The 24,050-nt window shown below is 36.9% G+C and overlaps 1 protein-coding gene across 6 annotated transcripts in view; it reads left to right on the top strand.

Moving 5' to 3' along the window:
- LOC108734848 (peripheral-type benzodiazepine receptor-associated protein 1) overlaps nt 1-24,026 on the top strand; it is a 36,921-nt gene extending 12,895 nt beyond the window's left edge. For 2 of the 6 annotated variants that reach the window (XM_025975442.1, XM_025975445.1), the window contains exons 2-20: nt 1,691-1,860; nt 3,826-4,115; nt 11,632-11,895; nt 12,192-12,395; nt 12,464-12,751; nt 12,999-13,236; nt 14,446-14,612; nt 14,663-14,815; nt 15,762-15,976; nt 17,454-17,686; nt 17,741-17,928; nt 17,989-18,347; nt 18,411-18,498; nt 18,764-18,997; nt 19,241-19,528; nt 19,594-19,754; nt 20,220-20,481; nt 21,972-22,054; nt 22,888-24,026. In XM_025975442.1, the coding sequence (XP_025831227.1) occupies nt 1,691-1,860; nt 3,826-4,115; nt 11,632-11,895; nt 12,192-12,395; nt 12,464-12,751; nt 12,999-13,236; nt 14,446-14,612; nt 14,663-14,815; nt 15,762-15,976; nt 17,454-17,686; nt 17,741-17,928; nt 17,989-18,347; nt 18,411-18,498; nt 18,764-18,997; nt 19,241-19,528; nt 19,594-19,754; nt 20,220-20,481; nt 21,972-22,054; nt 22,888-23,514 (4,512 nt within the window). In that variant the 3' untranslated portion in view covers nt 23,515-24,026. The remainder of the gene's footprint in view (nt 1-1,690; nt 1,861-3,825; nt 4,116-11,631; nt 11,896-12,191; nt 12,396-12,463; nt 12,752-12,998; nt 13,237-14,445; nt 14,613-14,662; nt 14,816-15,761; nt 15,977-17,453; nt 17,687-17,740; nt 17,929-17,988; nt 18,348-18,410; nt 18,499-18,763; nt 18,998-19,240; nt 19,529-19,593; nt 19,755-20,219; nt 20,482-21,971; nt 22,055-22,887) is intronic. The other 4 variants (XM_025975444.1, XM_025975443.1, XM_025975446.1 and 1 more) reach the window with 4 other exon arrangements.
- The last annotated feature ends 24 nt before the right edge of the window (nt 24,027-24,050 follow it).

Here is a 24,050-nt window from a genome sequence, read left to right as displayed (position 1 = left end):
TGTAAATGGTTATTTTGAGGAGCTTGACGAATCAGTCTATAGAGATGGCATTAATAGACTGGAACACCGCTATGAGAAATGTATCAGCCTTGGAGGAGATTATGTTGAGAAATAAAAAAAAAAAATTTTTAAAAACCTTGTTTTTCTTGGTCAGGCCGGAAACTTATCAATCCACCCTCGTATATTAATTCGACGGATTTGTGACCTAATAAGTACGGTTTGTCGTTGTTGCTGTTGTCATCTCTCGTAGCTTATTGGTCAAAGCATTGGCGCGTAAAGCCAAAGAGCCCGGGTTCGATTCCCGGCTTAATATTTCATATTAAACTAACTCACTTCTAAAAGATGTCTAAAAATTGTATGTATGTTTAAACAAATTATTTATTGACAAATACTTAATGTTATTTAACCGAAAATTATCTTTTTACATATACTATTACATAAACTTAAATTATTCAATTATTTACAGCCTCTTATCCCTATTCCTACTCTATACCTTTGTCTCCCACCTAATACTGCTTAAAATCTTCAACCCCCATCCTTCCTTAGTGACTCGTAGTATTCTTCATAGGTTCCACTATTCTCACATCCTGCTCCTAACACATGCTTCAAACTCTCCTTCTTTCATTCACATATCCTACATCGGATTTCTTCTTCCTTTTTCCAATACCTACATCATACACATTCTCTGTTCTAAATTTTGTCATTACACATATTTCCCTCCCTCTTCCTGAATACATTGACACCTAGTCCTCCTGCCGGTCCCTCCAAATTATGTTCTTTACACACACTACATATCTAGATCTTTTTATTTTTCCTAGATGCCTCCCTCTTATTATTTCTCTGCATCTATTTCTCACAAATTCTCCTATCTTTGACCGTTTCCTGAACCACCCCTCACCTACTCTTGTTTAATTATTAAAATCTTCAGCGCTCCCTCCCTCTCTATATCATATTCACTTTTTGCCCCTATTTCCATTACTTTCTTCCTTCATATTTCCTTGCCTACGTCCCCATCCCTGCCTCCCTAATCTTTCCTAATATTTTACTACCCTTTTTATTACTTCTTCCCACATCTCCCCCATTTTGTCTCCCACCTAATTTGGCATACCCCTTTCTAATCAATAATATATAATAATTCTGTTTGTTTCTTTCTCCTATTCTTATATTTCCCCCTCCGTAAGGCACACTACCCCTCCCCATCTCATTAAATAACATCATACTCCTACCCCAATCTTCCTTTTATAATTTCTGACCTAAACCCAATAACATTCCCATCATTGCCTTCCATTTAGCCACTTGATCTATAATATGCATGTCATCTCTATTATTGTCACTTAACGTATATCATAGGTGAGCATACGTCTTCACCTTTTCTATCTCCACTCCCTTCCATACTATTTTGTGCTTTTGCCTTCCCTTTCTTCCTCTCTTTTTCCCAACTTCCATGATCTTCGATTTTTCACTATTTATTTCCAGTACCTTCTTTATTAAGTAGTTCTCCTGCTTTCCTACCATTCCTTTCAATTCCCCCCAGCAAACTATTCATTAATCAACAATTAATAAAATGGTGAATATTAATTAAAAGTTTGCGTGTTGTATTTTGGGGAAGGCTCTACAGATGCAATAAAATACAATTTTTTAACGAAGACTACGTGCGTTCTTTCGTAAATAATAATTTAACAATTATTAGGTAATGGATCTGGAAGTGCAACTAAGGGCTGCAGAAGTCAGAAAGTCGGAGTTGGAAAGAGCCCACGCGGAGGCATTGGCGGCATTGAGAAATTGTGGTCCTGACCTGTTGGAAGCCAGACAGTCCAAAGTACGAGAACTGGAGAAAAAGGTTGCTTTGGAAACGGTCAGGTTAGTTTTAAATAAAAAAAAAACTTCACAAGTGAACGCTATCGGTAATATTAAAAAGCAAAAGTATAAATAACATAACCCATTTATATCGAAAATGTCCTGAAAAGTAAAAATAAAATGCGCAACCAACAATTTATGCTGTGTTAAAGTAAGTAGAGTTTTTTATTTTTCAGTCGGTACTTCTTAAGCATATGTAAAAGATTCTCTTCAATATTTACTATCCTACCTAACTTTATTTCTTATGTCGGGTGTTGTGGTCAGAACTAATGCATAAAGGAGATTTCTCAAGAAACTGATAATGCATCAATTCCTATTTTTTGAAGTCATACAAAGTTAAGGGTTTAGGATCTGCCCGTAAACCATCTGATTCCAGTTTAGCTTGTTTTTACGTCTCTCCTCTCACATAGTACATCATGGTTTTATCCTTCATTGCCTCACCTTCCCAAAACAATGTATTCTTTTGAACATTTTGAACAAATGCACTCGATCAAGATGTTCTTACAAAAATGTAAGTCGATCAAGAAAACCCTACACTCTATCTTCATCGATTTAGAGAAGGCTTTTGACCAAGTCTCAAGATGTTTGATGTGGACAGGGCTTCGTACCGGAACGGTACATTAACTTAATCAGAAGTATGTACTAAAGTGTCATAAACCCTGAAGATTTTCATGTGAGCGTGGAAGTACACCAAAGCTCTTCTCTGCGAGTTCGCTTTTATTCAACAAAGCAAGGGATTTTGTAACCGAAGATTTGCAAGACCATTTCATTCCTATAGCTAGTAATGCTGGAAGGTAAAGCGGCAGATCGTCTTCAGCCTTCTTTTAGGAGTCATGGTGAGAGTTTAGGGTCGAAAATATGAGGCGGACGAAATGATAACAGCATTTATCTAAGTGATCCAAAGAAACACAGAAAAACATGGACCAGGACAGACGTACCGGAATCAAATCGGTGCCCTCCCAAAAACTATGCAAAGATGAACCCTTTTATATGCGGATGACGTAGGTAGTACCCGTATCAGGATCTGTACAATTGACTGGAAAGTGTGCGGTACCTTTTCTGGATCAGACGTAAACAAATCGATAATACGCCTACAACTAAAATAAACAAATTCAAATATCTTGGGTCCATGCTAACAAGTGAAGTGAGCACGAATGATGACATTGACAACAGGATTCAAGCAGGTTGTCGCAATGAAATAAAGGTCACTGTCTAAATCCCAAAATAATAAACCCATTAGCGTACAATTTTGTGGCAAAAAGTTTTCTGTTAGCAAATTTTACTACTTCACCATTCGACACCTTTCAGATACAAAGAGTTACAGTTGAAGTTGATGGCATCGTATCGTTTCTAAGGATTTAAAATAGATCATAGAAAAATTTGCGAACTTTTAAAGACTTACAAGCTTTACAAAAAAGATATAGGGTTGTTCGGAAAGCCATTTCGTTTTTTTTTTTGTGGAAATGACAGTTTTCGTATAATAAACAAATACTTTATTAAATTATATATTGACCGTTCTGGTCCAACACCTTTTGCCATCTTTCTGGAGGAGGTTTTTGACCTCCTCACTTGAGGTGAAGGTTTCTTTCTGGCTTGAACAGCATTTTTACCCTTTCTGTGGTAAAACAGTAAGATATGTCGAAAATGCTGCTTATCGCTCTCCATATTTAAAAGGGCACCAACCAAAAACTACTGCGTAGAATTAACTGGAATTTTTCACACACAAGCCTTGCTATATTATACGGCTTAAATGTGAAGTTGGGTGCAAAAGAATACAATTAAATCCTCTGTCGGGAAAAAACGAAATGACTTTCCGAACAACCCGATAGAAGGAGGTAATTTCATGAATTACTTATCATTAAAAGTTAAAATAGCGTTCAATTTTTTGGAAAAAGTCTTGTATTGCTGAAATGTGCTACTATTGGTGCAGCAGCCAATTTTGCTGCTTCACTCTTTGACATTTTTCAGATGCGAAGAGTTACAGTTGGAGTTGGCGGCATCTCAGCGTAGCCGGGGCCAGCAGCATCTCGGTGTGACGACGTCGCAATCGACGGCGTCGTCGGCCGTCGCGGCGGCCTCGCCGCAGTGGTCTACTACGGCGATCGCGGGTGGAACTGGCGGTGGAGGCGTTGGAATCGGGGTTGGTAGTGGTGGTGGTGGTGGCACGAAGGGCAACGAAATTGAGCGCATCATGGCAAAGATTGAACAGGATAACCGAATCCTTGCTGAGCTCGATCACAGTCGTTCTACGACGCTTGGTCAGTATTTTTGTCGTGTACGATCCTGTCTTATATCCTTTTCTGTCAGTTTGTTTGTTTGATTGTTTGTGTGTTGCGTGAACGAACGGGGTTAGTGTGTCCTTTGGAATTAGGCCTCGTCCTGTTCGATAAATACCTACCGTTAGAAAATTGGAAAAATGAATTTGTTGGTAAGAAAGTTAGATAAAAAATGAAATTTAAAACGTTTAATACTCTAATTGATACAATCCTTATTTTTAATACAGATGCTATGCTTTTTACAATTAACTTAATGATTTTTTACAACACCATGGCCCCATCGAAAGTATTGAAATAACGAATGCTTGAGCATTGCGTGCAGCATAGGAAGCAATTTGCTTTACGCGTTTTGAGATTCAAATAACATATATTTTATTGATACAGATGTTAGCACTGATTTAGAATTATAAATGCACTATTTAATAATGACCTCTAGGCACAAACAGTGTAAATATGAAAGTAGTTTAGCTTCCCTATTTGTTTAATTTATTTAAAATATTTTTAAATCGTCCTCTGGTGATGACTACATTCATCCAGGACATTGAAAAAACCTTAACACATATGAAGCAAAGTATAAAACCAAAAGAAAGTAAAAAAAAGGATACGTATGTTGTTTGGTGTCTGTAGGAGCCGGCGCCCAGGATTCTCCCAGAACAAGGACCCACACAGAACTATGTTTATGGATATTTTTTTAACGCCTAATCACGGAGTCTCGCTCTCCATCTTTGCATGAGAACAGTGCCTCTCATATGTCGCAATCGTTGTCTTTCTCTCTTTACTTTAATCTTCTTATCTAATTTTCTACGTTATCTTCATGCCCCGTCTGATCCTTACATTGATATCACCCTTATTTACCCTACCATCTTCGTATTTACCCGCGCTTTAAGATGAAGCCTTGGCAGGTAGGGAAATATCAAAATTGAGAAAACCCCCGATAAATCACAATGGAACCAAAATTGAAAAAATCCCAATAAAATACTATGGAACATTTCGAAAACCTCGCATTCATCCGAGCTCCAAGATAAAGCCTTAGCAGGTAGGGAAATACCAAAATTGAGAAAACCTCAATAAAACACAATGGGACATTTCGGAAATCTACATCCAAATAACCACATGACACTTTTTCTGTTAAATAAAAAGAAAAGAACATCAAACCTTAGCTGGCTTATCTAATGTCTCATTTTTTAATATAAATCAGAACCAGAATGCCATTATTAATTGCACAGGATTCCGTGACTCCAATTTTTTGGCGTCTCCCTAGATGTTCGAGTTATAGAGGTTCTACTATATTTAAAATTCGCGACTTTTTTCAAAAAATTATGATACGATCATAGAAAAACGCATTTTTTAAAACTTGAAGACCTTGCCTTTTTATCCGTCCACCGATCAGTACTAATTGCAGGATTAGCAACGACGAATAGAATTAACGAATATAAATAACGGTAATTAACATTTCAAATATAAGTTACGTAATATATCAACTCTTTAGTTTATTTTTCTGTTGCAATTCCCCGAATACGTATAAAGTGTAAAGCGGGGTGTATCGTGTGTAGGCGTTCGGTCTATAAAATGAAGTTATTCAAATGAACCTTGAACCATATTTTATGAGAAGTGGGTGGTTCGTGCTTAGGATTGCAAGAGTGCGTATTATTGAGCCTCTATTATATTGCGAGTCAATATGCAAACTGTGTTACCCAGAATTTGAAATCTGGAGCATATTAGGATGTAGGCATTACATATCATTAGTGCAGGGTGCAAGAGAGATATGCAACATCATTTTAGAAAAGCATGTTTGAGATAACAAGGTATATATTTGTGATATTTTAATAACATTCGTAAATTGTTATTTCAAAAAACTGTTGCTGCTTTTGCATCCAATTTCAATTTCGAACTTCGTACTTTTATTTAGTCAAGCATTTAGCTCAAGTCTGAGTTAACATTTTGTTTAATTTCATATTCAAAATTTCTAGGAAAATCAATTTTAGTTTAACACTTTCTTTTTTGTTTTTTAAAAACTTAGCAGTTTAGCTGCATTTGAATTATCTTTTTAGCAGTATCGATAGTTAATAAATGCAAAATTGAATTACATTTTTAACTGCGAAATTTTATAGGAACACAAACCAGTGCTGCTCACATCAAAATGTTTAAATTATGCTTAGCGGATGTGTAGTTTACCAGTGGCGTAATGAGTGGGGTGGGGGGGGTGGCGAAAACTTCCATTTGAACGTATATTAGGGTGATTTAAAATTTCTTTTTTCAAATAGGCTTAATAGTTGCAAGTACGAGGGCGGTTCAATAAGTACCAGTGTTTGAAGACAAAGGACGTTCCTGAGGGAAATTGGTGTTGTCATCGTGTGCTGTCATCTTTCGAACCACGCCAAAACGAATTTCAGACTGATTGATAGGTTAGTTTGGATTTGGCAGCCATTCGACTGAGACGTGTTTCGTTATTTTCGCTAAGATGGAAAAAGAGCAGTATCGTTCGGTAACTCGCTTTTTGTTTTTGGATGGGAAAAAATGCGAGGAGATGAAAACAAAGTTGGATACTGTTTATGGAGACATTTCGCCATCTACGACCACAGTTAGATATTGCTTCAACGAATTTAAACGTGGGCAAAGATCCGTTTTTGATAGGAGCGACCAGGAAGCCTGGCAAACGTTGTTACCGAGGAAATCATTTTACGGATTTTTTAGGAAAAGGAAGAACGATCACTGGACAATACTACAGTGAGTTATTGGACCGCTTCGACAAAAAATTGAAGGAGACACGGACGCATTTGACGAAAAAGAAGGTGCGTTTTCAACACGATAACGCACCGGCACATTCATCAGGAGTTGTTGCCGCCAAAATGCATGAATTACGTTATGAATTTGCTGCCGCACTCCCTGATTTGACTCCCTGTGACTTCATCATGTTCCCTACCATGAAGAAATGACTAGCGAGAAAGAAATTTAGCTTAAACGAGGATGTCATCGCCGAGACAAGGGGGATTTTGGAGAGTTCGACAAATCTTATTATTTGGAGGGGTAAAAAAAATGGCAGGGTCGTTAGGAGAAGTGTATCTTTCTAAAAGGGGACTATGTTAAAAAATAAAAAAAAGGTGTCTTCATTTCTAACACGGGTACTTATTGAACCGCCCTCGTATATCTATTTGTAGAGAACTCTAATCCAAGAAAGGCTGCTTCATTTTAAACGTTATATTATATCATAACATTTTTTGTAAGATATATTTGGTCACCTTGATGTATACATACAATATATGTGGGTAACCTTGTGTGTGGGAAGGTCGTCGAGAGTATAAATATCTTTAATCGTTCGAAGATGGAAAGAAGGAGCCATGGCGAAAGAATAATAACGTTCCTGGCAAAAAAAGCCCAAAGAAGGGAGCAAGCCGTATCCCTCTTTGAACTGATGCCAAGTTTCTTGTTCTGGATCCGGATGAGAAAAGAACGTCGTGCTGCCAACTCCACTCGCTTAATTCCGGTCTGCCCGGTCTGGCTTCGTCTGCTACTACGACATATCATGTCCATGACTTTGACGACGATAATTTTGTGCAACTAACCGAGCCGGCTTAACATTGATTCGTTATGTAAAAGAGATAGCAATCGGCCTCTCCCCGTCTGTAAAATATATATAAGGTACAAATCCACGCCAAACACCAACGAATCAATAAATATGCTATCAATGTTCTTTCACCTTAACGAGCTTTCATAATGATGGATCGTTAAATGTTCTTTTTGTTCTTTTGTGATAGGTTCATTTTTTGATTTGATTAACTGCAGTGAACCAAAAAACCACATAGCTGATCTACTTGCACGAGTTACCTGCATTAAGAATCTCAAAATTTAAAGTTCGTTATATTTCAATCATAGTCATCCTTACTAAAAGAGGAATTGTAAGAAGACTCTTAATTTGTGGTATCCAGAGTATTGAAAGATGAAGACTTTTTAAGCCAATGAAATTTTTTACATACTTATTAGGTTTTACCAGTAGTTTTGTTCGAGTTGAAGTCCTAAATAAATGTTAAAGATCATCGACGACCACATAAAACTAATTTTTTCTATCCCACGGGAATAGTACTTTTTCTGTGGATAAAAGGTACCCTATGGCCTTTCCTGTACCCCTCACATGTGTGTACAAAATTTCATGATGGGTTTTAGCCTCAGCTTCGCTCACGGCGATATCCTAAATATGTGTCAAAGATGATCGATGACCACTTATATAAAACTAATTCGTCTATCCTTTGGGAACAGTTTTTTTCTGACTACTCTATGCCCTTTTCTGTACCCCTAATAATATTCGTATAAAATTTCATGATATTTTTTACCGCGGATTCGCTTGCGTTAATGTCCTCAATACGTATCATTGACGATCACATAAAACTAATTTTTTTCTATCTCTCGGGAGCAGTATTTTTTCGACAAAAGGTATCCTATGTCCTTTTCTGAATCCCTGGCAATGTGTGTACAAAATGTCATCATAATCGGTTGAGTAATTAAGGCAAGAAGTGGTAGCAAACAAACAAACTCACCTTCGCATTTGTAATATTATTTAGGATTACTAACAAAATGTCCAGTGAATCAATTGTTATAATCATTATAAAAAGATTTTTTTAATATCATCAGAAATGGAGTGAAAATGCTTCAAAATCTAAACAAATTAATTTATTTTCTCCATTCAAACTAAATTGTGTTTGAGAAACATCATACGTATTTCGTACATAATCGTCGTTACTAGACGATATGTAAAGATTATACACTTATTTAACCCTGATGGTGTGGGAAGATGAATTTTTGATGATTAACCAAAGAAAATCACAAAACTAGAACGATTTTTGATTTACTTTCTTTCGCTGGTCTAAATTAATCATTGGAAAATTTGAAAGCTCATTGTATTTAATTTAGTAGGTATCATAATTACTTTTTCAGACCAACCGAAATTTCTAATCTAGAAATTGTAAACTTATCACATTAGTGACCGTAAGAACCTGGTTTCAGTTAAAACTAGATTTACCCAGTAAACTAATATCCTATAAAGAAGTCTATTTTTGGGATAGCTTTGAAATTTATTATTTCTATTGAAGAGTATTTATAGTTTACAATGTATGGATTAAAAGAATAACTATCCTTTTTTTTCTACCCATATCAATTAAAAATAGTTGTAACATTTATTGATTTTATTTTTACTGTCTTTACTTTTCCGATAATCTTCCAAACTATATCTTATAAATTTACAAAGAAATATGTTACAGTAAGGAAATTTCAGTTTTGTTTCGCTTATTTATTTATTTATTTTCGTATTCGACTTATCTATTGCTTAACATATATTTACTGTCACCAACCCTACTTTATTTGTAGACACTATTTTTGTTTGATTATAAATCCAAATCCTGCAATTTTGCTGGAGACGGCAGACAGTCTGACGATTTTCCATTTTCGACATTTTTATCCCTTTTCGCCAAAGCAATAGGAACATGCAGTTTGCATCGATTTGTCTCATTCCTAGATGACGACGTCTATTTTTAGTGAAATCGACATAAATGACTGTGTGGAGCTTGCAGCTTCTAGAAAATTTCTGTCTTTGTCTTTTGCATACATTTTGTTTACTCCCTTATTTTCATATTCTGTCGTTAATGGTTGTTAAAGTCAAACAAAAAGGGAGTATTTCCAACTTTCCTTTCCTTTTAAAAGCATACTACCTTTAAGTACATGGAAATAACTAACCCCTGTATGAACAAAAAGAGAATGATTCCACAATTTAATTCCATTTAGGATCATTCAATGTTTTTGGATTGATGGACGTTTAGGATTTAAATAAAACTTATAATTGTGAAATTGTTAAATTAAACTGCACTTTACTTTGTTTATTGGTATTTTATTAAAACCTTGATTGAAACAAACATATGTTTTTACTACAATTTCGACAGAGACTGTCATTATCAATTTATTCCTATTAGAATGAACCAAACAGGAAAAAACTTTCATTCCCATCAACTGATGCTGATAGATGTGTCGTCCTACCAACATACACCGTGGTGAACAGAGCGAGAAGTTATCTTTAGCCTGTTTTAGGAATCACGGGAATGAGTGTGCAGTAATAATTAAAACTTTTTGTGAAATATTTGTTACTCTCCTAGCATTTGCTGCACGATCTGTTGATATTGAAAATCACAATATCACAGATAATTTTGGACCAAGGCAAGCGGATTCAGAATAGAAATGGTGTCGTTCCATATGATAACGCATGACCTAAGCGCTGTGATTGATTACCACAACCCCCGTTCTCTATCTTCCCAATTTCATGTGCAGATATTTGTTTAGAATATTTAATAATGATATCTATATAATGAACATTTATAGGTATTCCGGAACGTTCAGCTTTCTTCCTTATATGTACAATTTCTAACTTTTTAAAAGCATAAAAAGGGTAATCTATTTCTAAAAAATGAATTGCGAAATTTGAGTTACTTGTCTAGTGTATAAGGAAGCACCTACGTTCTTTAATCCGAATTTTAAAGGGTCGTCTTGTTTGCTCAATATAAGGGAACCATTACAATGAGTGTCAATAATCAAAGTAAGGTGTTGTTTAATTATATAAATGGACGATTTCAAAGTAACCACCGTATCAACTCAGTATTAGATATATATATATATTAGGCTGTGCCAAAAAAACTCGATATCTTTTTTTTCTTGCTTTCCGCTTAAAATATTGAAAAATATTTCTAAACAAATATTCTGTTAGAAGCGGAGCTCATAATTTCAATTTTAAGAGGTCCATCATCGAATCTGAAATTTTACCGTTTAAAAAACACAGAAAAATGATTTTTTTACCGTATTTATTCTTGCAACCCAGGAAGAAATTTTTTTTCTATAAAATCCATGGCTATATCTTATAGTACACTAAATTTTCATTATTTTTTATTGGATTTTTGTGCAAACATCAATATTTTACTTACAAAAAGTTAATAATACAAAAATAATGACTTTACACGCCTGTAACTTTTCAAGTATTGACGATACAAAAAAAAATATATATAAAACTTTTTTGTTGGACATCAAATAAGCTACAAAATTGCTATTTAACTTTTTCGTCTAACTTTAATAGTTTAGCTGAAAAAAGCAAAAAACGGAAAATTTTGATTTCAAAGCTCTGTAAAAAAATCAAATAATGAAAATGGAAATTCGGCTCAATGAGATTTTTTGTTCCAAATTTAGTGTACTATAAGATATAGCCATGGATTTTATAGAAAAAAAATTTCTTCCTGGGTTGCAAGAATAAATACGGTAAAAAAATCATTTTTCTGTGTTTTTTAAACGGTAAAATTTCAGATTCGATGATGGACCTCTTAAAATTGAAATTATGAGCTCCGCTTCTAACAGGATATTTGTTTAGACATATTTTACGATATTTTGAGCGGAGAGCAAGAAAAAAAAATATCGAGTTTTTTTTGGCACAGCCTAATATATATATATAACATGTTTAATGTTCAAATTGTAGGATTCCACTCAAATTTAAACAACCATGGCATAAACGAGAGCAGTCCAACTATATCTCCAATCAACGTTTCTCATACAATTCCTTTGATGTATTCCTCTTCCGGGATTTCCGGTACGAACAATGCCTCCGTGGGCTTTTTGCCGCCCAGCTCGAACTACAATAGCAGCATATCATCCCCGTACCATAGTCTTGGTCACTCTTACTCCGCCAAAAGCAACCTGATTGGTGGTGGACTCTCAACGTTGAGTCAGCAAACGAGTATAGGTAATAATATGTTTTGATGATGATATCGCTGTATAGGAGCTAGTGTTGTTTATTCTTTTGGCTAGTTCGCTGAATAGAATCAGTTTATAGAACGAAAATGCTAGATGCAGCTTTCATTTTCATCATGATCGATTTCCCGTTTGAGTATTTAGAGGCAAAGGCAGTCTTGGAAGACGCGAAATGATATCATGATGAGTTCAATAACTCTCTAAAGTCACTGTTTTTAGAATATTAAAACGTAGGAGTGATTCTTGATCAACATGTTCAGCACAAATAGATAATTGAAAATGTACTAGGTTTAGGACACACGAGTTCAGCTTTAGGTCAGATAGGACTTGGACAGTCTGGAATTTCCCAGCCTGGATCCTTGGGTCAGACATCGTTAGGACAACTGGGTACTTTGGGCCCTACGTCCGGTTTAGGACAAAACATATTAGGACAAAATTTAGGATCAAGTCTTGGTGCTACTACATCCGTTAGTTTGGGAACATCCCTTCTCGGTAAGGTTGACGTTTCTTATCCACAACTGTTATTTTGCTTTGTGCTATTCCAATGGTAATGTTTTAAGGTAACACTACGCTTGCTACGTCGATTCTTCCGCCTTCGACGTACACCACAAGCAATGTCACGAATGTTCCATTTCCCCACAATCCCACGTCCCTTCCTCAGGTGGCCTTTAATCCGAACACCAATCTCAGTCAGTACGCACTGACATACAATCCCGTGCCCCCAACCACCTCCTACAGTAATAATGTTACTTTTTCTAATCCTCTCACGTCGCAATTCAACAATATGAATCTTAGTGGACCGTCTGCAATGTCGATAAAGTTGAAACCATTTGAAGAAGTCGAACTGGGTAAGTCAGTCATGTTGGAACAACAGTTATTACTTACTATCCGGGTTTTAAACTGCATCACATCCTAAAGTTAATTGAGAAACCTTTAATTCGTAATGGACAATTTAATTTCACTTTGAGCCACGCACCATAGTTACAATAAATAGCAATTACTTCTCCTTAACGATAGTTAATTATCCAATCAGATGTAATTGCTATTAAATTAAAGTTTGAATCAATTAGATACTGATTGAGATTGTATCGTTAGGAGTAGGTAGGCGGGCAGCGACACCCGTTACGCCTTATCCCCCTTCGTGGGCTTTGGCATCTTCCATAGGGATATCCGAAAACCGACCGGTTTCTAGGATGATGCCCGATGGACTTGAATCAGATTGGAGCGCAATGCATGGTAGTGAAAAGAGCTACCTAAATGGCCACAATACCGAAGGTCAAGTCGATATGTTAGACATACCAGGAAAGGGGAGATGCTCGGTATATATAGTCAGGTTGGTCCAAAACAAAACCACAAGATTCTCGATATGCAACCCTTTTTCTCGCATATTTCTTTATTACATTACAATTGGAGGATACCTATTGGTATCCGAGAAATGGGAGGAGCCTAAAAACATGGCGCCGATTAGGGAAAATTTATCGTAGTTCCTATAGTGTACCGTGCAATTTCCAAGTTTTTAAATTACGATAAAATGATAAGTATTGACACAATATGTGGTTGGGCTGACACAAAGCCTCGGAAAGGAAATTTCGTTGAAGGTGAGCGTGTTTTTAATGCCAATCACATTATAAAATTCGGAAATAACAAATCCGGAAGCTAGCCTTCAAATTCCGTCAAGTTTACTGCCTACTTTTTACAAACTTCGGATTTAAAAAGTGATTCACGTTATATAATTGGTGAGGTGATTCTGGGTGATTTAAGCAATATCATATCAATGACTTGCACGTGCAAAGCCGATTTAAGAGAACGTTGCAAACACATTATTGCAACTTTGTTGTATTGCAGCAGGTAGGTTCTTAACCTCAAAATACTTATATCGTATCATTAGAATTGTGTTAAATCAATTACACAGGAATAAATAATTTCTCACTTTATAATTTTAGTATGATTCTAGTTTTAAATATTAAGGTTATGGCTGATGGTAAATACTTGCTGAAATATAATCATGTGCATTAAAATGACGTGAACAAATTTTTATTCCGGAATTCACTTCTTTGATACCTACTGCTTTCATCCAAGCTTCTATTAGTTTACTTTTTTCTCTAATTTTCCGAATATATTTTTTACATATATAAAACGGTTAGTTTTTATTGGAAAGTAGTTAATGTAGGTGAAGAGTGAAGATCTATGTCTGAAGTGCTATTGCAGCTTTTCACTGAACATATTAACTTTTTATTTGATTTAACTTTAGAAGAAAACTTCGTCGACTCCATCATCAAAAAAATTTTTACTTTTTTAACGTGTTTTATTATTTTAATAAACAATTTTACAATTTGCGTGCACAGTTCCTATGTAAATTTTTCCCTCATTCGAGTTATAAATTTTGCCACCAGATGGTGTATGCCCATTTGACGGATCCCAATAGTAGAAATAAAACAAAACACTGTGCTTTCACAAAATTTTTATTACACAACAATTATTTCTCTAACCCTGTAGCCTCATTAGGCGAAGAAGGGTATCTATTGTAATTGTATTTTCTTAGGTTTTCATATGAGCCCGAACCAGATGCAGAAGAAGAATTATCTGTTCAAGCTGGAGATTACATTTTGGTGTGGGGAGAACCGATAGGTTCGGGTGGTTATTTGGATGCAGAAACGTTGGATGGTAGAAGAGGCCTTGTCCCTTCCCATTTCGCCCAGAGACTTATAGGTATGTTTCCAGGAGCTTGTAGGAAACAACTGCTGAGGATATTTTTCTAGGTGACGATCTCCTTGAGTTCCATCAAGCAGTTCTTTCCACATTACGCGAAGAGGAAATAAATGCAGAAGCGTATGCTGCTGATTTACAAAAATTGAACGAATTGGCAGAGATGTCTGAGGGCCAAGAAGACGATAACACCGATAGTGACCAAGGTATTTTTGGGTGTGTTTGGTGCGGCGAACGCTGCTAGTCTCTAAACGTACATAGTCAGCTCATGGTATGACCGTGTCTTGCAAGACTGAACAAACATATTGGACCCGTAACTAATATATGATCATTATTGAATAGATTAGTTATTAGACAGATTAGTAATTAGTATATATATATACACCATTTGAACCTGACTTTATTACTGCGACTCTTGCAGTAACGGTTGTATTAACTCTTTATTCCGTACTTTATACTCTTTCCATAGAACTGACTGTAAATGTACTTTTAAATGTAGTAGAAGGTGAGACTTTAAGTACACTTTGCATAAAACTTGTACCTTTATTGTAGTTACAGTTGATAAAAATGCATGATTTCTTTCAACAATATTTTCACGTTGCTTTTAGATGCTAATAGAAAATGAAAACAAATGCTTTGGCTTCTACTTTTTTGATTAATTTGATTGAACATCTTTTTCAACAATTTGTCAGCTTCAAATATTACCGATCCAAAGTCCTTTTTTGGGTATTATCTGCATTAAGCAGATTCAATAATTCCAATTTTTATGAAATATCCATTTCTACCTCACGGTTTTACTTTGGAAGACCTCACAAAAACCAAAGGTCTCTGATCGATACATTCTATTAACGAATTTTTGGTCTACTATCCATTTTACTCTCAACTCCATCCTCAAGTGCTTTTTTTGTAATTGTTGCTTCTGAAACATGGATTACCAATCCTAGAAAATGAAAAATGAGATCTTGTCAAATCTGTGCCTAAGTGTCTCGCAATGTTTCTCTTCACATTTTCGTCTATCTCATGACTTCTGATCAAATGTTATTTTCTTGGTGTCGTCCTTCCTTCTTCTTTCTTTTTCACATTCTCTTCACAGAGCTGACTTGTTACGTTAATGCACATTCAGTAGCTAGACTGACACTAGACACTCGACAGCTGACCTCTTCTTCTCGGTGCTAGTTCCCGCACCCAAGAACTTGACGTTGGAGCGTCAGCTGAACAAGAGCGTACTAATTGGATGGACTGCCCCTGAGACCGGCCCTGGCAATCAAATCGAAAGTTATCACGTCTACGTGGACGGCGTACTGAAGACGACCATCAAGGCCACCGAGAGAACAAGAGCCCTTGTGGAAGGGGTCGACAGTAATAGGGTAAGTACTCCCCCACTTGCATCATTTATAGGGTTGTTCGGAAAGTCATTTCGTTTTTTTTTTTGTGGAAATGAAAGACAGTTTTCGTATAATAAACAAATACTTTATTAAATTGTATATTGACCATTCTGGTCCAACACCTTTTGCCATCTTTCTGGTAGTAGCATAATTCCACGCTCATAAAATTTTTGGTCTTTGCTGGCAAAAAACTGTTCGAGGAGGTTTTTGACCTCCTCATTTGAGGCGAAGGTTTTACCGTCTAAAAAATTTTGGACTGACCGGAACAAATAATAATCCGATGGTGCCAGGTCTGGAGAATATGGTGGGTGTAGCATTGTATCCCATTCAAGCTGCAAAAGCTTTTGGCGAGTGACCAAACTTGTGTGAGGTCTCGCGTTGTCTTGGTGAAACACTACACTGATTAGTTCTGACCTTTTCTGTTGAAGTGTATCATTCAGTTTGTCCAGCTGATGACAGTAGACTTCCGAATTAATCGTTGTGTTATCCGGTAAAAGCTCAAAAAGAACTATTCCTTTAAAATCCCACCAAACAGACAGCATCACCTTTTTTTGGTGAATATCGGCTTTGGAAATGGTTTGAGCCGGTTCATCTTTTTTGCTCCATGACCTCTTGCGTTTGACGTTGTTGTATACAACCCATTTTTCGTCCCCAGTGATGATGCGCTTCAAAAACGGATCATTTTCGTGACGTTTGAGAAGCGAATCGCAGACGTCAATGCGACGACACAGATTTCTCTCTGTGAGAACATGGGGAACCCATACATCGAGCTTCGAGGATAATCCCAGGCCTTTCAAGTGGTCATAAACTGTTGAATTTAACCTCAATCCGATCTCACGTGTTGTTATTCGCCGGTTCACATCAACTAATGCCTTTATCGCGTCTTTATCAGCTTCAACCGGTCTTCCCGAACGTGGTGCATCTTCGACATCAAAATTGCCGGATCGAAATTTAGCGAACCAGTTCTGGCACTGGCGTACTGTCAACACACCTTCTCCATACACATCAGTCAATTTCTTTCTGGCTTGAACAGTATTTTTACCCTTTCTGTAGTAAAACAGTAAGATATGTCGAAAATGCTGCTTATCGCTCTCCATATTTAAAAGGGCACCAACCAAAAACTACTGCGTAGAATTAATTGGAATTTTTCACACACAAGCCTTGCTATATGAACTCTCAAAACATATAAAAATTATACGGCTTAAATGTGAAGTTGGGTGCAAAAGAATGCAATTAAATTCTCTGTCGGGAAAAAACCAAATGACTTTCCGAACAACCTTATAAGTTTAATTTTTGATCGAGGAGCTCGAGAGCAAAATCGATGAAACTTAAAGTGGTTGTTAAGTGAATGATGTCACTCCTCCAAAAATATAATCCATTATTAATACGTACATTCAAATCTGTGTTGGGTATTGGCTTCGATGATTAGCGAAAAATCCTTTTCTTTTTTCTCCTCTAGCCTCATCGGATTAGCGTGAGATCGGTCACGGCGAATCGTCGAACGTCACGCGATGCAGCCTGTACAATGATCATAGGTCGTGACACGCATCAATTGGGTCCGACGGCTGTCCGAGCGACCAATGTTACAGCCACATCGGCCGTAATCAGTTGGTTACCTGCCAATTCCAACCATCAACACGTTGTGTGTGTCAATAATGTGGAAGTTCGGACAGTCAAACCTGGAGTGTATCGGTAAATTCGTGCATTTCTCTAAACGAATCTAGACACTTAGGAAATTACTTTTAGGCACACGATAACCGGCTTGACTCCAAATACCCAATATCGTGTAACGGTTAGAGCCAAACATCAAAGACACAACCAGAACGTTCTGAACATTGCGGACGACTTGCCCATACCGGCAGCAGCTCATACCGACTTTAGAACATTACCAAAAGGGCTTCCAGATCCTCCCAGTGATATACTGGTAGAACCAGGTGACGTTCCGAATTCCCTCCTCAATACGTTATTGTTAAAATTGACGCCATTGTTTTTAGGTCCCCAAGATGGAACCCTTCTAGTGACTTGGCATCCGGTACAATCCCCTCATCACGTGGGGTCGACAATAACCGGTTATTCCGTCTTTGCAGACGGTAAAAAGGTAACAGACGTTGATTCGCCGACTGGTGATCACGCATTGATAGATATCAGCAAACTTCTCGGTTTAAATCCGAGACATGTGACCGTACGAACTAAAGCTCGGGACAGTCAATCCGTCGATTCCATCCCAACACCCATACCGCCCACAGTTCTTAGGGGTGGAGTTGCAAGGGTGAGACAGAAACCTCATTCCGCTGTTCCCATACATATGAGACAGCAACAGGGAAACCAACAAAGACCACAACAAGGGCAACAGGTAATAGCAGGATTATGATTATTCGTTTTAATTGACTGACAATAATGTGAAATCGTCTATCAGATTATAGAACACGACGAGAATCTAAGTGACAAGGAAATCTTTCCTAACAGTAACATTCATCGGCAGCAATCTAGCATACCTTCTATAGGTAAGTAAGCGACTTACAGAAAATAGTTTAAAGGGAGTGTTGCTTAAGTTATTTAGAAGCAGACGTTTACTATTCCTTTCTCAACTTTCAGCGAAAATTACATAAGTTACGTCAGCAATATGAAACGTGGTTGTTTTACTACTCTGTAACTTTCTTCTTTTCTGTTTCTACTCCGTAAAACGCTGTGTAGGTTGTGATTCGGTGTCCTAGTTTTGTTTTTTAACAGCTCCCAAAAAAAAAAAATCATGTTCTTTTTGAACTCTAGCCCAGCGCTCATCCGTTGCAGAAATAACTAAAGAGTCTTTTGAAACTAATTTATCTGAGGACGAGATGCAAGACAGGCGCATGCAACGTCAGCGTCAATATCAACCTTACAATCAGCCACAGCAAAGGTCTGACCAGCAACAGCAGCAACTAACGCCTCAACAACAGCAGCAAGTTCAGCAGCAACAGCAACAGCAGCAGCAGCAACAACAGCAGCAGCAATACTACCAACAAAGTAAATGCCACTATGCCTGTGTGTTTTTGTCTGCATTTGCACTAAAACGGATCTTAGGGAGCTTATTTTATTTACTTATTTTCGTCAGTTTTTGCTTAAGGTGTGCTCGTTGCGTCCTGAACAGTTCATTCTTCACAACTAATAATACGCATCCTCTCTTGGATCTACTATACTCTGCTTGACTGTGGCAATCATGCCAATTGTGCCCATCGTTGCAGTTCTTTTAACATTAAACAAATGCAGGTCAACAAAATCAAAGAGGAACCGGATTAAACAGAGGCGGACAGCAGAATCAAATGGGTAGGAGCGGTCAGCCGAATCAGCAACTGGGCAATCAACAAATGATGCCCAATCAACCACCAATGGCGCAGAAAAGGGCACGATGGTTTGTGGCTCTTTTTGATTACGACCCGGCCACCATGTCCCCTAATCCTGACGCTTGCGAAGAAGAGCTGCCGTTTAACGAGGGCGACACAATCAAGGTGTGGGGAGACAAAGATGCAGACGGATTTTATTGGGGAGAATGCAGAGGTAACTATTTTACGCAAGAAGCGAACTGAATCATTTGACCAGCATGTAACTTTTTAATAATAAAGGTAGAAGAGGATACGTACCGCATAATATGGTCATGGAAGTGGAAGGTGGAGGCCAGAATAGAGACCGATGGGGTGATATTTACGCCAATATGCCGGTCAAAAAAATGGTTGCCCTGTATGACTATGATCCTCAAGAGCTTAGTCCAAACGTTGATGCCGAGGTAAGGAACTAGTAGATATACTGTTGTTTTGTTGGTCATCAAAAAGAAAAGAGATTCTGAAATTCCGCATTCTCTTGGTCATCAATATTAATTTGAAATCATTTTTCGATTTTTATCCACTACAAACTTCCTCAGATTAATGAGGAAAATATTTGTGGATGTGACAACAGCAACAAAAATATTTTCCTCATTAATCTGAGGAAGTTTGTAGTGGATAAAAAAATCAAAAAATGACTCCAAACTAATATTGCATATTAACAACTATTAGTAACTAACAATGCCATAGGGTTTCATACTCTTGGTCATCGTTAGTCTTCAGTACTGTTCATTCCCATTTGCTCATGAAGAGACTTCAAACTAAAGTTTTAATGATTTACAAAATATATTTGAAAATTCAGCGAATGAATAATCTTATCGATAAGAACCGCTTTCTGTAACTCTACCCCCCACGTTTCGCCCCAACTGCAGGTGGAACTGTCGTTCACAACCGGTCAAATAATTAACGTTTATGGAGAAATGGACGACGATGGTTTCTACATGGCAGAAATCGACGGTGTCAGAGGTCTAGTGCCTTCTAATTTTTTGACAGAAGCTCCAGATCAGTACGGCGCTGGACAAACCTCACAAACCATGGGTCCGCCGGGGCGTAATCAAAGAGGACGAGGGCATGGACCGGGCGCTAGAGGTCCTCCTCCCCCGCCCAGAGACAACAGACAAAGGAAGGCAGGTAAGTGATCTACAAAATCTGTTTTTCGCACCGTTGATCATAGTAAAACTGATTTGTGAAGACGGGTGGTTGTTAAAGAGAAAACTCCTTGGCTAATATCGAAAGATTGCTTTTTAGCAACCATCCTCTTCTCATTGAAAAGGAAAAAAAGAAATTATCTACTTTTTATAATTTTGATACACATGTTTGTCTAGTTCAATCGTATACGTGACGCGTATTTTGAATCTTTCTTTAACAATAAATTTTTCGAAACTTGACCGTTCGTTTATTTCAATCATTTAGTTCTTATAACTATTTGGAAATGCTGTTTCTCGACGCATTGTATCAAAATTGATGTACATGTACATTTCTATGCTTTACGATAAACTATGTACTTATATGTATTACTGAAACTTATATGATGGCGAATGATTCTCTGAGCTTTTTTCTATTAAGTATATTGTGTTTTCGGATACTTATGTTGTGCCATTGATAAGTGTCGGTGTTTTAATTTTGTTTGTTTGGAAAAATAATCAGTATTATATATTACTTTGTCGCTTTAACTGTATCAATGTTAAAAATGCACATTTGAATTGAAATGAATGCAATCTGCTAGCTCTATCTCTTTCTATCTCAGCTGGGCTCGGACATAACGTGGAATTGTCGACGTATTTATGTATTGTTTAATGTAAAATAATAATTAATTAAGCCTTACTATTGTATGTATGGCCTACTAACATCCAATCAAACTTATTATCACTTCTATCCCTGCTATAGTTTGTTTGCTTATCAAAAAGTTCGTCATTTCTATTATGGCAAATTGTGAGTTACAGTTTACAATAATATAATGTTGGATTGCTTTTTAAAGTTACGATATCTTTTTATAGTAATACTATTAAAATAAACGATGACCTGTATTTATACCCAAAATAATGACTACAACAGAAACAGAATTGAAACATCATACACTTAAAAGTAAGAACAATATTTATATTCGGACGCAATACAACAACCTACTTATATACTATTACTACTACTACTACAGCTAGCACATCAAATTTCATCAAACAAAACAGCCACGTTAGAGAAATAAAATTAATGTTCGCGAGAGGGTTGAGAATACTTGTTTGGTGTTGTCAGTACGACTTTCACAGAGACTGCCTGGTTTCTAGCACCAGCGTTTGTCTCCAACATCCATCAAAAGAGAAATGGCTCTTTCGGCCTCCTCGATTCAGAACATTTCAGCCCCCCTTACAACCCCTCCCCCTTTAAAATATCTCAGATACCTTTACACCTGATTCTATGAGGAGACTAGTTCAAACTTACTGTCTCTAAAGTGAATCTTGAATTATTGGATTCATTTTTGGGCAGTTTTTTGACATCAATACGTGGTGCTAGATAAAGGCTGCAAGTCATTTTGGTTTAACACGAAATTAAATAACAAAATTTATAAACAGTTCCAAATAATGTCCGAACTAGCGTTGACTGTACTGTGTGTTGTTTGTTGCTAGATGCCTGCCCTACTGTGTTACCCTCTCAGTTAGACAATGTCAACACAGCGACACCGAACACACAAGTCTTCACCGAGCACCAGGTAACTTGATTCACTCGCGCTCGCCAAAATCGCTCTCTCTCTCTCTCTTTCTCCCTCTTCTCTATATGTCTATCTCTTTGTATCGCTGCATGTTTGGCCCGTAAGCCACTGACGCCCACGCAACGTTTTACCACCATCAACCACTGTATACCACCAAAGCCCTTCACCACTACCCAAATATATATGTGCATATATCAACTAATAGATACTATGCATATAACATTATATACATAGATATGTTCTAGTCTACTCCGCTAATTAATTTTACACTTTATTACTTACCAACATAGATTTTTGATCCCACAAGACCTTAATGTAGACTTGGTGTCATGAAACGTTTTAGCTTGAGGAAAAGCGAGGGTAAAAATCTATGTGGCAAGCACTAATTTGTGATATTATTACTACTAATTATACAAATAAATACGTAAAATTTTAGTTTTTTATTGATGCTACAGGATTCACACTGGTCGGTATAACTAATGTTTGTTTTTACTTTTCTTTCAGATATTTTAAATTATTTGTATGTTCATCAATCATTCCCACTTAAAGAAAGTTATTTTTTTGGCTTTCCCTTATGGTACACTTTATTTTATTGAAATATTAACACCTAGTTAGATATTTTTTATTTTGGTAAATACTTAGTAGAATGTATACTAAAAAAATTTCTGTAATGTTTCAGGGAAAACATGACATTCACAAAACCCCGATATAAAACAGCACGAACTGAATAACACTCAATGAAAATTATTGCAACGTTCCTTTCCTACCCCTTTTCTCCATTATAAATGTTGCAATTTTTACGTTTCACCAATTTAACAACAACCAATTTGCAGGCGAGGGCGAGAGAGGGGGTGATCGGAACGAGAGGTGGTAATTTGTCACAAAGCACCAACCAGCAACAACTTTCGAATCAACAGAGCTACGCACAGCCTCCTGCAGGTCAAACTGGAGGCATTTTCGGCAATCAAAACACCATGGGACAAACACCTTTCAGTGGTCAGAGTGGTAGTGGAAGTGGCCAGCAAGGTTTTAGTGGCAGCAATCAACAAGGATTCGGTGCAAGTGGTCAACAAATGTTTGGAGGGGGCAGTCAACAGCAACCGTTTGGTACCAGCAGTCAGCAAACATTTGGAGGAACACAACAGGCGTTTCCTGGTAGCAGCCAACAAGGTTACGGTGGTGGAGGACAACAGGCTTTCACGGGTAGTGCTGGGGGACAAATTGCGTCGAGGTTAATGCATAAAGGAGTTCCTCAAGTTGTACCAAACGTTAATTCGGCACCGATGAATCAACAACAGCAGCAGCAGCAACAGCAGCAACAACAACAACAGCAGCAAACAAATCAACAACAAGGACCCAACCTCATGCAAAAGCTGAACGAAATTACGGCGCCAGGTGGTGATATAATCTCAAAAGGAAAGGAACTGATTTTTATGAAATTCGGATTGGGAGGTAAATAACCATGCACATTACCACTGTTACGTATTGTGTTATATTATCAGCTGTTTTTGAAACCCACAACGTTACACTAAATTAAGTCAACTAAATAGTAATAGTATATTAAGGGCAATAATCGGAAGCAAGGCAAATTTTCTTGCAAAACAACATTTACTTGGACAGAGAAAAATTAAAAAATTTAAATGAAAATGGTTTTAGATTTACTACAAATTTTAAGTTCTTGGGTTATCTACTTATCGTTCAATTTAAAATAAAAAACTATCAGTATTATGCTGTATGCCAGCTGCAAATAAATAAATAATTATTTCAGTACAAATTTGACCAAATATATAGTTTAGTCTAATTAGATAGAAGAGAAACGATCGTTGTTAATATGTAAATAAATAAACAAATAGGTTTCAGAAACAGCTTTTATGGCACAACTTTGTTATTAATTATTATTGACTAGATAATATGCTGTTGAATATAAAGTGCACATTTGGACATTGAAAAATTATAAATTTGTCGTCGTACAAAATAAAATTGGATCTGCTTCAAT

The sequence above is a fragment of the Agrilus planipennis genome, unplaced genomic scaffold (assembly GCF_000699045.2).
Source record: "Agrilus planipennis isolate EAB-ADULT unplaced genomic scaffold, Apla_2.0 scaffold74, whole genome shotgun sequence".
NCBI classification, from domain to species: domain Eukaryota; kingdom Metazoa; phylum Arthropoda; class Insecta; order Coleoptera; family Buprestidae; genus Agrilus; species Agrilus planipennis.
Note: the sequence above shows the minus strand (reverse complement) of the source record. Positions and strands in the feature narration are given on the sequence as shown.